Below are 14,804 nucleotides of genomic sequence, written 5' to 3'. Positions count from 1 at the left end.
ATGGGAAAAGACTTAAAAAATATTTGAGGGCCAGGTAAGTAAAATATGGAAAAAAAAAAAATATATATATATATATCAAGTTGTTCTGTCTAGTATTTGAACATAAACTAATAAAAGGATTTTAAGTTTGAATAGTATTTTTTTTTTACCCTTTAATAAATGAAATCATTGTTTAAAAACTACATTTAATATTTACTCAGGCTATTTTTGTCTGTTATTAACATTTACTTCATGATCTAAAATATGCAAGTGTGACAAATATGCAAAAAAAAAAAAAGAAATCAGGATGGGGCAAATACTTTAAACAACACTGTAAATAATTGCACTTTTTTCTGTGTTCAAACAGATGAACCACCCCTTGCTAACTATTGAAACTAATTCTGATTCAAGGACTTCTCCATTATCCATCAGTGTCAGTGAATTAGACAGTGCACTGTGCAATAAATGCATGGAAAAAAAAACAGTAATACTTCTCTGTTGTCATTGTGACTACACTGCATGCATTTTAATCCAGGAAAGAAGCCTTCTCTGTCTTTCAAAATGGCCGTCTTTTTCTCTTTCTGACTTCTGTGTAAACATGTTCTCTCGTCACAGTCCTGGTACCATGGAAACTTCTCTTCCTGTTATGCAGCGCAGTGTAACCACTTGCATTTCCTCTCTGGCTACACCGATCGATTGCTCCCTTTGTCACTACACAAAAAGCAACAGTAATTACGGAGGGAACACCCAATTCCAGCAAATCTGTTTATGTACACATTTATTTAATTCAAGACTTTACAAATCATTTCAATGACATGCGTTATTCTGTCATAAAGCTGGCAACTCTAATACATTTGCTACTTCTGTTCAAAGCAAATCATTTTAGAGAAAAAAGGAGGAATTCACAAACCTAAATCTGTTTGCAGTTCAACAAAAGGTTGGCACACAGGAATTGATCTTGATAAGAAAAAAATGTATATTTTAGCTTTGAAGGGGTCAGTAGAAAAAAAATGCAGCATTTTGTTTACATGTTTGAGCAACTGGCACATCAGAGCAAAGCACATAAGTGTCATCATTACAAACCCCTCTCTTGGGAACACATAGACAGTATTGTTGCAGTCTTTTTCTCTTGAAAAAACCTTTCACATACAGTACAAGCATATGTTATTATTGTATGTGCTATTCAGTATCCAATGACAAGCACCTGTCACTCGTGTGGCAAATTTGGCATTGGAAATAGTTAATGTGCTATAGATACAGTCAAATTGTTTCTTTTGTGCGGTCCTTTAGCCCCAATGAATGTACACACTGTGTATATAGTATGGTTACATCTTTACTATGATTCTTCTTATCCTCAGGATAACATCAAGGTATCCTCATATTTGCAACTCAGTATAAATGTACATTATTTTAACTGACTTCAGTGATGCATAAATTTTTGATGCCTTAAATTAACTTTGACTATTGCAAAATCACAATTGTTTCACAATTTCATCCTCAGTGTTTCTCAAGATACAGCTTCTAATTAAATGACCCTCGGAAACCTCCTTAAAACAGGTACTAAGCCCTTACTATTAAAAAAAATACAAAAAACAAACAAGAAGACACATGGAGCTATTGCTAAGTCATTTTCAATATACATACTTTATATACAGAGATCAAGAAAAAGCTGCATAAATTAAGGTAGTGACATCCCCAGTTTTCTTGAACATGGAAAAGAACATTTCAGTTCTCAGGAAATGTTTGAAATATACACGAGCCATTAACAATAGTGAAAAAAATAAATTAAATACTTGGGGGGACTGGTGGCCTAACATTATTGATGTAAGTTAAAGAAGATAAATCACTTCTCATTGCTGATTCCATCTTTTCCATTTAGGCTGAATTGCAAATTTTGGGATCCACCTTCTCTAAAAGAGATGAACATTATCTAAATTTGTTGTCACTCCTCATGTCCCCTTAAACACTTGCGCCTATGACTTTATCATCAATAAAGCATACAAATGTACAAACGCGAAAACAAACAAAAAATACATTCCCAACCCCTGAGCAACATTCAGTCTGTGCTACCAGACAAACAAAATGTTGCCCATGTTAAAAGACATGCTTCAGACCCACTGAGTACTGAGTCTGAAGCCAAGCCTCAGCTAGACAGTCTCTGTAACACCCTTCAGTGCTTGCCACCAAAAGCAATTTTATCCCCCCCAGAAACTGGAGCCCCCGCCCCACCCATCTACTGTCTTGATCATCTCCTCACTTTGACTCCTCTAACCAACTATCATCTGCACTATCATCCCTCATGCCAGCTGCTCTTTATCTGTCGACTCTCCCAGAGTGATGACAGTGAATTCCTCTGTGTTGCCGTTCTCTTGGACCTTCTCCTTGCTCATGAGGGTCACCATTTCCTGGTTCTGGGAGCCAGATGCCGCTGCTGTTCCATTGCCTTCACCTGTGTCTTTTGTGATTATCAGGGTTTGTGTCTTGCCGCACAAGCTGCAAAAGCACATTTAGATACACATATAATTAATGTTACATTTTGCAATGCCTCACTGTGTAGCATATAGAGGGGTGTTTTACTAGGTGTTAATTGTCAGTCCTATTATGATGGTAATCCAAGTCATACCTTTTTCTCTTGGCGACAGCTGCACATAGAAGAATAATAATAATGACTGCCACAATCACTAGAAGAATAACAATCCAATCTAGAAGGAGACATAAAAGTTAGGATTAAAAGAAGTAAACATCACTGTCAGTCCAGAGTGTAAATAGGATTGCATAGTATGACATAACTGCAATGACTCTTTATATGGTATTGGTGAAATAACTTGCTTACTTGAGTCACTGTCGCCCTGTGACTTAGGCTTTTCAGTAGAACCTGCAATGCGACCTTTGCCATCTTTTGGGGGGACTGATTTCAACAAAACAAGAGATATTCAGTTTATACCATCCTAGATATAAGTCATTTATTGGCATATAGATGTCTCAAAAATAAATATGTCTTAAATATTACCATTCACATTTAATTTCCTTTTCTCTGTGAGTGGACCAGACTGGTGTGCATTACTAGATACTACAAACTGCAAAATATCAATAAAGCTGTTTCCCCCTCTGCATTATCTCTCCCAAAGTGTCACTTATAGCACTGTTATTAGGCCTTTAATTAAACCTTTTTGAGTTAAGGTGTCAGTGCCTTCAGCAAATAAAATTGTACAACTCAAACTAACACAAGGGGGCGTCCTAAGTTCTAAAACTTACTTTAGCCATCCCCAGCAGACCTGTGGCATGAGATGTCATTATGGTACATTATGACAGCATTTTTCTATGTTAAGTTATAAAATTATAAACAATTTGACATTATTGAAATTAAACATAATTTTTCATTATTCTATCTTTGGAATATACAAAGATAGAAGAATGTAGAGCAAATAACACATGGCCTGAGTTCAATACAGTGTCTAGGAGAAATAGGCCTTGTATACTATGGCAAAGCATTATACTGTCATTATATTTTATCAGTAGATGATCAAAATCATGAAGAATACATCTCAATCCTGAACTGAACTGTATTCATATACAAAACTCTTTGTTCTGAGTTTGCATTGCTGTATGTTTTTCTTACATTGTGTTGTGGAAGAATATTCGTCATGACTCTTTGTCTCATCCCCAAGAGGAGTTTGCATTTCCTTACTTGTTGAAACTGTTGTATAGGGTTCCAACTCAGACGACCCCCCCCCTGATCCATTGTTGATTTCTGCAGGACTGGAAGTGGACAGGACTGGTAATGTACTCATAGTGATGGTCTCAGTCTCTTCAGTAGGCTCTGCATCAGGATCTTCAGAGGAATCCTCTGTAATATTAAAAGTTGATAGAGTTGGGTCTGTCTCATTTTCAAGGGCTTGAGGTGTAGTTGTCTTTTCTTCACCTTTGGTTGCTGTTGGGTTTTCAGGATGGAGGCAGGAATCAGAAAAGAAAGAGTCGTGCATGGTTATAACAGTTATAACAAAACATAACTTTTAATTTTTTTCTTCTGGGATCACTTTGATAATATTGAGTATTCATGGACATCAAAAGTAACTTGAACTTTCTAAGTGACTTCGCAAGAAGCAACAAGAATATTAGTTTTGTTTCGAGGATTTCCGTTTTCTTTGCTTACAAGTTTTCAAATAATTATGCAATGCTACAAAATGATCTTTCATGTTAATGATATCCCACATTCACACATGTACCCTGCCTCTCATTCTATAGGAGCTGGGATGGTCTCAAGCTCCTTAGTGCCTTTAACTGGATAAGTGTAAAAATTGGTGAATGAATGGATGCTAATGATATATGCCAAAATATATTGTGACAATTAAAAGCATTCTATTCTATTGTTCTGTTTCACTACATCCCAAAAGTGTTCTATTGGACTGAGATCTGGTGACTGTGGTCTGGTGACTGAGCGCAGTGGCCTCGTTGCCATGCTAAGAAACCAGATTGAGATGATTTATCAGAAGATCGCTATACTGTGGTCATAAAAGAATGGACATGGGCAGCAAAAACACTCAGGTAGCCTGTGGAGTTTAACTAATGCTCAGTTGGTACCAAGGGACCCAGAGTGCCGAGAAAATGTCAGGGGTGGAACGTGGGGTGTTCTTCTGCTTCTGTAGCCCATCTGTTTCCAGGTTTGATGTGTTGTGCATTCCTTGGTTTTTATGTTGCCTTCCTTGCAGTTCAAAGCAGTCGTTCTCATCTGACCTCTGACACCAACTAGACATTTCTGCCCAGGGAAACTGCCGCTCACTGGATATTTCATCTTTTTCAGATCATTCTCTGTAAACCCTAGAAATAGTTGTGTGGGAAAATCCCAGAAAACCAGCTTGTCTGATACCAGCAACCATTCCACCTTCATTCAATTTGAACTTCTGCAGGTCATCTTGACGATTTCTACCTGTCTAAATCCACTGAGTTGCTGCACTGTGATTACTGATATGGGCAGCCAGGTGAACAGTTGTACCTAATTAAATGGTTGGTGAGTTCATCGTACATTCCAGGTACAGATTATCATACAAGGCGATAATGATTTAGCCGTCACCATTATATAGCATTACTTTTATGACTTTGGTCATTATACACTACATTGCCAAAAGTATTAACTCGTCTACATACGTATGAACTTGAGTGACATCCCACCCTTATTCCATAGCTGTTTTAAATCTCAGTGCTCATTCTGCCTTTCAGACTTTGATTCATGCAACCCACCTCCTCCCAATCTCCTCCTCATCCTGGTCACTCAGAACCACACCTCACCAACTCATTTTGATTTTCATCACCACCAGCTTCTACACTCTGAGGGTTCCTCTCCTAATTCCTTTCACCAATGGGATTCTTTTCTGCTGTGATGGATCATCAGAGTCTAATCACCAAGTTGCTTAGTTAAATTCTGTATCGTAAAAAATGTTCACGTTCACAAATAACCTCTCCTTATTAACTATGGATGCCAGATGTATTAAAGCAACGACAGAGGGAATGGGCTTACTTTGCTTACCTGGTGGATTTTGGAGTTTTCTCAAATCAAATTTATTGGTGCAGTTCTTCTTTGATCCAGCTGACACAAAAGGAAGCAGGAAGAAGACATCACCAAAAAGCCAAGTTCAATTAAATCTAGACTGCAAATTTACAAGACAATTTGTATATTAGCATTTGATTGCAGCTGGGTAACAGCTTTATTCATTTTGTGAAAGTTACCATTTTCATCATAGCAGTAGACATCATATTTCTCATCAGGCTGTACTTTTGTATTTATAATTAAACCAATCATGCTCTTTGAACAATTTTCGTGGCTCTTGTGTCTGAGGATGGCGATGCTCGTATTGCTGATCCAGCCGTTCCTAAACAGATACAATAATATTGTTAGTAATATTCTTATGTTAAAATGATTGTACATTTGTTAACAGTGGATACAATCTATCAAATTAAATCATGCTAAAACACATCCCACAACTAATAGAGTTAATGAGAAGGTGGTTTCCTCAACTGGAGGGTAAATGATGGTCAGTCGTGGTGACTTTTATATGTGCACATTTTAGCTAAAGGGACACACGCACAAAAACAACACAAGAGGACCCAAAAGCATCACATGATTTAAATTAGGGTCTATATTGCAAAATCAAAACCAAAACTTTAAAAAAAAAATCCCCAAAAAGGGGGGATCTGAGAAATATGAAAATAAATTTCCGTTAAAACAATTTAGCTCGTAACCGTGAATACAAATACACATTTTTAGAAGAATGCTTGTTGATGCACCTGCAGGTTTCCATAGATGCATTATAGGCCTCCTCGACTTGTTCTCGGGTTGCAATGGTGCTCTTCTGTTGCTCACACACTTTTTCAGCCATGCCAAAGTCCAAAGAGTGACGGTCATTTCCTTCAGCCCGGAAAACTCCAGCAATGCTGCAGCTTCGGACATTCACTGCAGGGAGAAACAGAAAAAAAATTTAATCGGTTTTACTGGTTTGATCTCTATTCACTGCATAGGCCACTTGCAGTAACACATAGAGAAGACTTGTTATTTGGGTGAAGGGATTTGGAGAAAATAACAGCAAATCAAACAGAATCACAATTCAACATGTGGTAATAATAATAATAATAATAAACTACTAAGACTAATAATACTTACACTACTGAAAATAATGATAATATTTTTGTATACAAACGTATCATGACTCTGGTAGTACACACAATAACAACTATAGATTTTAGCTTAAGAGTTCACACATTGCAATGTATGCTTCCTACCCCTGGAAATTACACAAGACAAAACTAAAAAATTAAGTAACCACTTTGTGAAAATAACACTTTTTCGGCCTAAACATGCTTTATGTCTTTACAATAATTCCACAAAAAGGAAAGTGTCACAGAGTCCCATGCACTGTGTGTTCTGTGTCATGTGAGGTAATTTGTGTAAGTTAATCTTCAGCAAAATGACTTTGTGATGCTGAAAGGCAAGCTAGGGTTAGCAAATGAGCAATGAGCTAACAGAAGTTTGTGTATACATAGCTAGTCCTGTCATAGAGCCACAGGTGCACGGTGTACACACACACACACACACACACACACACACTGTAACCGTTGGTATTGGCAAGAAATCAATTTTAGAATTTAGACACCTGGAGATTTTCCTGCCATGAGCACGACTGAGAATGAGGGAGATACTTGCCACTGCATACAAAACTCCTGTGTAAGTTTTGAAAGTTAGCCTGAAAACATTTTTTATCAGAAATTACAATCTCAACATCAAAATAATCATAAACACCATAAGAAACAAAAGCCTGAACTGTTGACTCAGACTGAAGAACAACAACAACAAAACAGATTTGTGCAGCAAGATTCACAAAATGCAAATGCAGTATCTATTTAAATTCGTGTTGTTCATGTACGGGAAAAAAATCTTCTGTTTTCTTCTGTTTGGTGCTTGTTTAAATTTGTTGCCATGGTAGCATGCATGATGCCTTAATCACACATCACACAGGAAAATGACGCACATGATTTATCTTAACTTCCTGCAGTCAAGTGTGAAAGTGTTAAACTGTTGTTCCTTGTTTGGAGCAACAGTATGATCAGTATGGGTCTCTTGGAGGAGAAATATGCAATAACCAAAGTTAGCTGATCAGAAACTTGTTGAAACTGTTCCACAAAACTAAAAATGAGACCACACCTTCCTTGTGAGGTGCAGTAAAAAACCTAAAAATAAACAAACAAAAAAAACCTTCTCTATAGGGAAAATCAGTAAAATACTCTGGAGTCACTCTAAAACACTCTTTGGCAACAATATAACAAAGTACTACTTTAAAAATGTCTTTATACAGCAATACAATTCTCCTGCAATCAATACAACATGAAATAAACCTAGTTGTAGTACAGGGGTGTCCAACTCCAGGCCTCAAGGGCCGGTGTCCTGCAGGTTTTAGATACCACCCTGGCTCAGCACACCTGAATCAAATGATTAGTTCATTCCCAGGCCTCTGGAGAACCTAAAGACATGTTGAGGAGGTAATTTAGCCATTTAAATTACTGTGTTGGATAAAGCACACATCTAAAATCTGCAGGACACCGGCCCTTGAGGCCTGGAGTTGAACACCCCTGCTGTACTATAAAAACATTAGTGAAGTTGTTTATTTAGAGGCAGTAAAGAATAATTGTAAGGATTTCTGAGACTTATATAGCAGTATATAAACAGAAAAAGACATTCTTCCAGGAAATATCTAAGGTACATGAATTCTTCAAAATGTATTGGAAAGCATCATGTGAAACCTCATCAACCATAGCTTTATCTTTCATAGTGACGTGAGTGCACAGATTAACAGTATCTTAGACATAATACTTGACGCAGTGCTTAATGTAACAGCTTACAGCAATAATCATAAATCAGACTCCTATTCTATTTTATGTTTTATCAGTGAAGCAAAATGTGATGTCTGCATCTGCAAATCATTTGGAGTAAACTGCCCATAAGTAGCCTAATGTCAATACGTTCAATGATTAGAGTACATCTGCAAACATTAACCAGCATTAAACTATAAAGTTGTATAACTCATAAATCATTTTCATTAAAACAACTTGATTCTAAGCCACGCTTGATAAGAGAACCTGTTAATCATTCAATTTTTCATGTAACCGTACTGTAAAGAGTTACCAAAAAGAAAAATATTAATTTTGCTTTAGTGTAAACTTCCTTTTCTCCACTCCAAACATTGAGATACACATAAAATTGTTATTTTTAATTTGATAGCATGCTTATCTCCTTGAAATAAAGACAGGAGTCTTATAAAACGCCAGATATGATTAAAAAATAGGTCCACCCACTTTCCACTGGCTGTTATGAGTAAACAGAGCACTAGCAACAGACGGAAGTTGAGATCTCTGCTGTTATAAGCAGTTAGGCAAAAAAAAGGCAGTGCAACTTTTATTGCAGAGCAATTTCTGATCTTTGCCCTCGCTAACTCCCTCGCCACCACCACTTTTTTATCTCTCACTTTCACACATATGCACACACACACCTGAAAGAACTTCAACGTTTGCTGCCACATGGGACCGTGTTTCTCTCTGTGCCCAGAGAGATCAAAGCGGGCACGGCTCTGCGCAATGAAAAAGAGGCTGACATGAATCTTAGGAGCAATCATTAGTGTGCAGAGGGAACAGTCATGGGTGTCTTTATACGGCCCAGAAACCTGTTGTGCCAAAGCACTGACTCTCCCAAAGGCTCTATTGTCACCTAATGGAGTTGAAACCAAGGAGACTGTGTAGTCTGTAGATACAAAGCCTAAGAGAAAGAGAGCTTTAGCACAGCTTCTTGCCAAAACCTCCAGCTGCTGTAGAAGTAATTGACAAGCCTGACTCTCAGCTATCACTTTTTTTCCTGCTCTCTCTCATTTTGTCTTGTTTTCTTTCATTACTCTCTGCTTGTCTTTTCTAGGGCAGCAATAAAGTACAATTTGCCCCCTGCGCACAGGTGCGCAAACAGACAAGCGCATCACAGACACACATGCGCAGGAACAGTCACTGATAATTTCTTCTTGGTTTCACATGGCACGCCATGGAAAGCAGGAACACACGCACACGGGTTGTGTTTATTTTTATTCTCTTATCCACATTTTCTGAGGTGCACTTTACTGAAAAGGGAAGCAGCAAAGTCGTGCAGTGGTTAGCGCTGGCACTTCACAGCAAGAACGCTGTGGTTAGCTGGGGGCTTTCTGTGTGGAGTTTACATGTTCTCCCTGCATGCATCTTCTGTGGGTGCTCCGGAGTCCAAATTTATGCACGACAGGTTGATTTGTGATTCGAAATTGGCTGTAGTTTTCCTTCTCACTGAGAGGCCCGTGAAACACTGGTGGTGTGTCCTGAGTTTACCTTTCCTCTCACTCTGTGACAGCTAAGATAGGATCACAGTAGGCTGGAGCCTAAGTGAGATAAGTAGTGAAACCTTGCACATAAAGTATGACTCACAACATTTCTAAAAATATTAATTTATACGTGGGAATTCAATGCTTGAACAGAAAATCAGCTGCACGTGTCCCACGACCACATTAACATCCATTTTGTTCATCAGCTATTTGTGAGAGAGGGTCCTTGTGGTCATAGCTCCCACAATGCTCCAGTATCCTGCATTCTCACACTTGAGTAAAGTTGCTCTGTCAGCAGATGCGTCTTTCCCTCCATTCATCACAACAAAGGTCCAATGGGCCAGTGGGACAGGTGAAACACAAGCTCTTATGAAAATATGCACACAAGAACACAAAAGCAAGGTCACAAGGACTGTTATTATCTGACTTTCACTCTAAACTGTCATTTCCTTTCCCACCTTCAGGCTTCCTGCACCACCTACCTAATTCATTTTCCTTTAAAAACAAAAATACCATATTTATCAGATTTATCAAATCTATCACATGTACTTTCACACCCTTTCACACCCTTTTCCTAAACTTTAAATCTAAATAAAAAAACAAATAAATAAAGTTGAATAGTAAAGTTTAAAAAGTGGAAGTACCACACTATCTCTTGCAGAAGTCCTTTTGATTGGCTGACAGAGGTATGAACCATCAAACTGATACATTTACAAGAGGAAAAATCAATTTTAAACACATTTTCATGAATACCCACGTTTTTATTTTTCATTCAAGAGTTTTACTTGAGCTTTTTTCAAGAGCTTTCTGTGACTGCTGAAAAAAAACTTGTGTGTCTCACATTATGGGAAGTAAGTGGAAGTCACTTCTTAGCTTACCAACTGTATGAAGTAACAGGGAAATACATTTAGCTTCCTCTAAAAGTCAAGAAAAAGCTATAACTATCATCAGTTATTCTTTTCGTGTTAATCAAAACAAATGTTAAAAAAATGTAAAAAGAAAATGTTCCTGTTCCTCCATCTGTTTCCAGCCTTTATTCTAGAGTTGACATAACCAATGTTAGCCTAGCTTCACTCAGCAAACAAGAATCACATCAGCCTTATTTCCTAATTGTGCAAAGGCATAACTTACTTTATCTCTCAAAATCTCAGATTCAAGTATTATTCACATTTCCATTTCCTGTGTGGTACAAGTTTCAGCTGAACCACAGATTAGCTGGGTACATAGAACTTTTTCTAAGAAAGCATTCTTGTAACAAAGACTTTGATGCATAAAAGAAAGACAAAGAGCAGAGGGCATGTACTAATAGGAAGGTTGAAACATGCAAAACAAAAGAAAAAATGGTGAGCAACTCTAAAACTTATAACAACCTGTAATGATGCATGGACACGGAAACTCATTCATACCAGACGTTATATTGGTGAAAGAGACATGTGTCTGGAGGTACTCAGAACCTACAAAAGTATAAGCCCTCTTTGTGAGTGCCTGCACTGGGGCTTTGACCATCCTTCACCTCAAAACCTAACACGAGCACCACAGCAGGGGTTTCTAAACCAAAGAGGCAAATATTCAGCCACAACCCACTTTGGGCCAAGTGCATGTACATTATGGAGACTGCTTCTGCTCTCTAACAGAGGCTACAATGTTTCTCTAACTCATTGCCTTATTGTTTCATTAGGATCAATTATTGATCTTTACCTATTGATAGATATTTACGAATGATCACATATGAAAGATTTCACAGACTCTCACCACTGGATGAATTATTGAAAAGCAGCAATAGATTTGATTTAATCTAAATATGGGTCTTACTGCATCCCTGGCAAAAGGTCATGCAGTTACATATTAATTTAAACTGATCAAATAAATTACACGAACTGCTTGGTAAAAAATTAATATGACAGCCTTTAGGGCATTTGCAGCCATTACTATGGATTATTTATATGGTATATTACTTATAAATCTTCACAGAATCATTTCCTGAAGCCACGCAATAAGTATCTTTAAAACTATCTAGATATCTTGTGGATGTCTGGTTCGGTCACTGGTCCACGAGACCTGCTCTCATTGCTGTGCTTGTGGCAAAACAGACATTGTCTGGATCAGGATGAGCAGTAACCACTGCAGGACACTTAAGTTTCCAGACACCAATTACTCTGACACTCAGACACTGAGATACAGACGCAGACACACATGCACACAACTCACAGCTACACAATCCACAACGAGTCTTGAGGGGCAAACACATGTTGAAGCACTATGGGGGAGCGTGGATCCCCCCCCCCCTTCCTACATGCACTTGATGTCACATACATGAGCGGTTCAGGTAAGTAGTCTGATATTTGCCTTTAAATCCAGGTCAAATTCATGGCTTGGTGCTGATTGTTCTCTGGCGCAGTGCCAAAGGCAGTCTCTATGAACAAACTAACCACCAGCTCCTGAGAGAATAAGCCAGACAAGCCCCAGACCTGTTTGATTCTGTACCAGCTTCACCTCCTGAGATATATCGCTCCAAGCAACAAATTCAATCAAAACCTTACACAGAAATAGCATGTGTGAAAGAGACAAAGAAAAAGAGACAGACAGAGAGACATTGCCAGGGTGATTACATCCTTTGTGTTAGAGGATGTAGCATTAAGCGTGCCAGCAAAGAAAAAAAATCTCCTTCTGCTTCTACTTTAAAGCTTCTGAAAGCTAAACTGGTCATCCAAAACCCCAATAAGGTTCACTTGCCAGCGTGCAAACAGAGAGTGAGCAAGAGCGCTTATCTCCTTTGTGTCTATCAGGAGTCTCGGACTGCCAGACTGTCTGTGCTGGTGTTGCTCACACTCTCTCGCCGGCATCTACACATGCATTCTACAAGCAGCAGAGCAGAGTCTCTTTCTTTTAAGTGGTGTCTTTTTCCACAGAGTAATAACAGTGTCTGGGTAAAATCTTTTCAGAAACTCCTGCTGCCTGAGAGACCGGTACAATTTAGGCAAATAAGAAAAAAAAATATCCCCAAACAAAGGGAAATCCACTGGGAAAAAGGCACAATCTCCTCACCTTGAATTTCCGACCTGGAGGAGGCCAGTAATCCCAACATGACCCCCAAGATAAGAGTCCACATCCTGGGCATAGCGATTGCTGATGAGCTGGGTTAGCAGAAGTAAAGGTGTTTAACAGTTCTCCTGTGGTCCCGTCTTCTTTCAGCCAGGAGTGACGGTTGGTGTGTGTTTGTGTGTGTGGGTGTGTGTCAGAGTAAAAGAGAGCAAATGAGTAAGAGAACAGAAAAGAGAGACAGAGAAGAAACCTGGTGCTGTGGAGGAGAGTTGCTGTGAGTGTCTGGTAGCTGGTGGAGCTGACTCTATTTTACCCCAACTTTTCGATTCTCTGCCTGAGAGACCAGTGGCACACCACGTAGAAGAGTGGTTCATTTGAGCACACACCCTTGTGCCTCTCCCACACTTGCCCCACCCCCCTGCTGCCCCACCTCACACAGACTCCCCCCTCTCTTCCTCTCACTTGCTTCCCCTTTCTACAGTTTGCAATGAATAAGATGAATGTCATCTCTTCTTCTGTCTGGCTGCTTATCCTCACCCTGCTTCCCTACCACTCTGCCGCCTTTTCTCCCAGCACCCCTCAACTTCCCCTTTTCGTGTTCTTGAGAGTTTTAAGAGAGCCCATCTGTTTTCTCTTTAATCCTCACACTATTGTCATCAATTTTTTTGATTTCACTTCATCAGGATGATGGATAAAGCCATCTCAGGTTACCGGAATCTCCCCAGTGACACATCTTATGATTTTGCCATGTGATTGCTCAATATCTCAAGTAAACAGTGCGGTGAGAAAGCTCAAGTGACTGTCTGTGTTCCCGGGAGTTCCATATCAACCATAAAGTATGTCTAATGGCTCAGCATGGCCAGCAACTCTGTAGTCATGGGAACAGCATTCAAATAATAAGTGACCTGGCCCTTCAGTTGAACACCGTTATTAGTGCATTACGCTCAAGCTTTTATATCTTACATCTCAGCATTTTTCCACTTATTTAAATCACAATTTGGCTCACTTGACTTGTAGACTCTTTTAGATATGTCTTTCAATGTGAAACTCCTTACATGCTTTAGCGGTCCAACACAGGAAGTGTAAGGTTACCATTGTACCAAGGTTAAGTGTCAACAGCTCTAGTAAGGGTGCAAGTGAGGCAACAGTTGGCACAGCAGCACAGTGTACTGAGTAAAATGCTCACAAATCATTCCAATATGCCTGAAATAAAACTCTACATCTTAACCAGCTCATTATTCTTACCGTTATTGTACAAAACACACAGTCCATTGTAGGCACCTGTGAGTTATTCTTGCATTCTAGAACCATATAAAGTATATCTGCAATACTGACTTGGTGACAGCACTAACGCAAAAGTTGAGAGATTACTAAAACAGTTCCTAGGAGTTGGCTGACATACCAAAAAATGCGAGCATCGTGCCTGAGTAGGGGGATCCCCATGTGGAATTGTCCCATAGTTCAAGTTAAGTGAAAAAGGAGACTGAGGTGCAAAAGAAAAGATACACTAAACATCAATAACACAATCACCCTGTGCTTTTGAACCCATATTTCATGGCAATTCATGTAATAGGTTTTGAAATATCTTTGTAATTGGCAATTAAGCTGAGTGATCAACCAACTGGATGTTGCCATCCCTAGAGTCAAGTGTCTAACATATGCAAAAGCACAGAATACACCAAGGACACACAAATATCTGCTTCAAAGTCTTAATTATTATCTCTAAACGACATCTCATGATTTGTATTCAGTGATTTGTATAGGTATAATCTCATGATTTGTATATGATTAGCATGTAAGAGTATGTATGTAATTGGACTTATTTTTGAGCAATGCTAATGCTACATCTGATGGACACTAAAAGCTGAGAACTGAGCCCATCATTGAATATATATATATAAATTA

At 38.7% G+C, this 14,804-nt stretch overlaps 1 protein-coding gene across 4 annotated transcripts; it reads right to left on the bottom strand.

Moving 5' to 3' along the window:
- Positions 1 to 740: 740 nt before the first annotated feature.
- Positions 741 to 13,289, bottom strand: cd44b (CD44 molecule (IN blood group) b). Of its 4 annotated transcripts, XM_005470983.4 has the most exons (9): positions 12,903 to 13,289; positions 6,262 to 6,427; positions 5,704 to 5,846; positions 5,504 to 5,563; positions 3,902 to 3,910; positions 3,599 to 3,826; positions 2,813 to 2,887; positions 2,603 to 2,681; positions 741 to 2,472 (listed from the first exon to the last, which is right to left on the bottom strand). In XM_005470983.4, exons 1-9 carry the CDS (start codon positions 12,973 to 12,975, stop codon positions 2,277 to 2,279), a joined length of 1,029 nt encoding a protein of 342 aa, XP_005471040.1. In that variant the 5' UTR covers positions 12,976 to 13,289; the 3' UTR covers positions 741 to 2,276. The 4 variants fall into 4 exon arrangements, with proteins under 4 accessions (XP_005471040.1, XP_013124144.1, XP_013124146.1 ...); XM_013268690.3 differs by having other exon boundaries at positions 3,599 to 3,910; positions 5,495 to 5,563; XM_013268692.3 differs by having other exon boundaries at positions 3,668 to 3,910; positions 5,495 to 5,563.
- Between the last annotated feature and the right edge of the window lie 1,515 nt (positions 13,290 to 14,804).

The sequence above is a fragment of the Oreochromis niloticus genome, linkage group LG7, assembly GCF_001858045.2.
Source record: "Oreochromis niloticus isolate F11D_XX linkage group LG7, O_niloticus_UMD_NMBU, whole genome shotgun sequence".
Classification (NCBI taxonomy): domain Eukaryota; kingdom Metazoa; phylum Chordata; class Actinopteri; order Cichliformes; family Cichlidae; genus Oreochromis; species Oreochromis niloticus.
The sequence above is the reverse complement of the archived record's forward strand: the minus strand, read 5'-3'. Positions and strand labels throughout refer to the sequence as shown.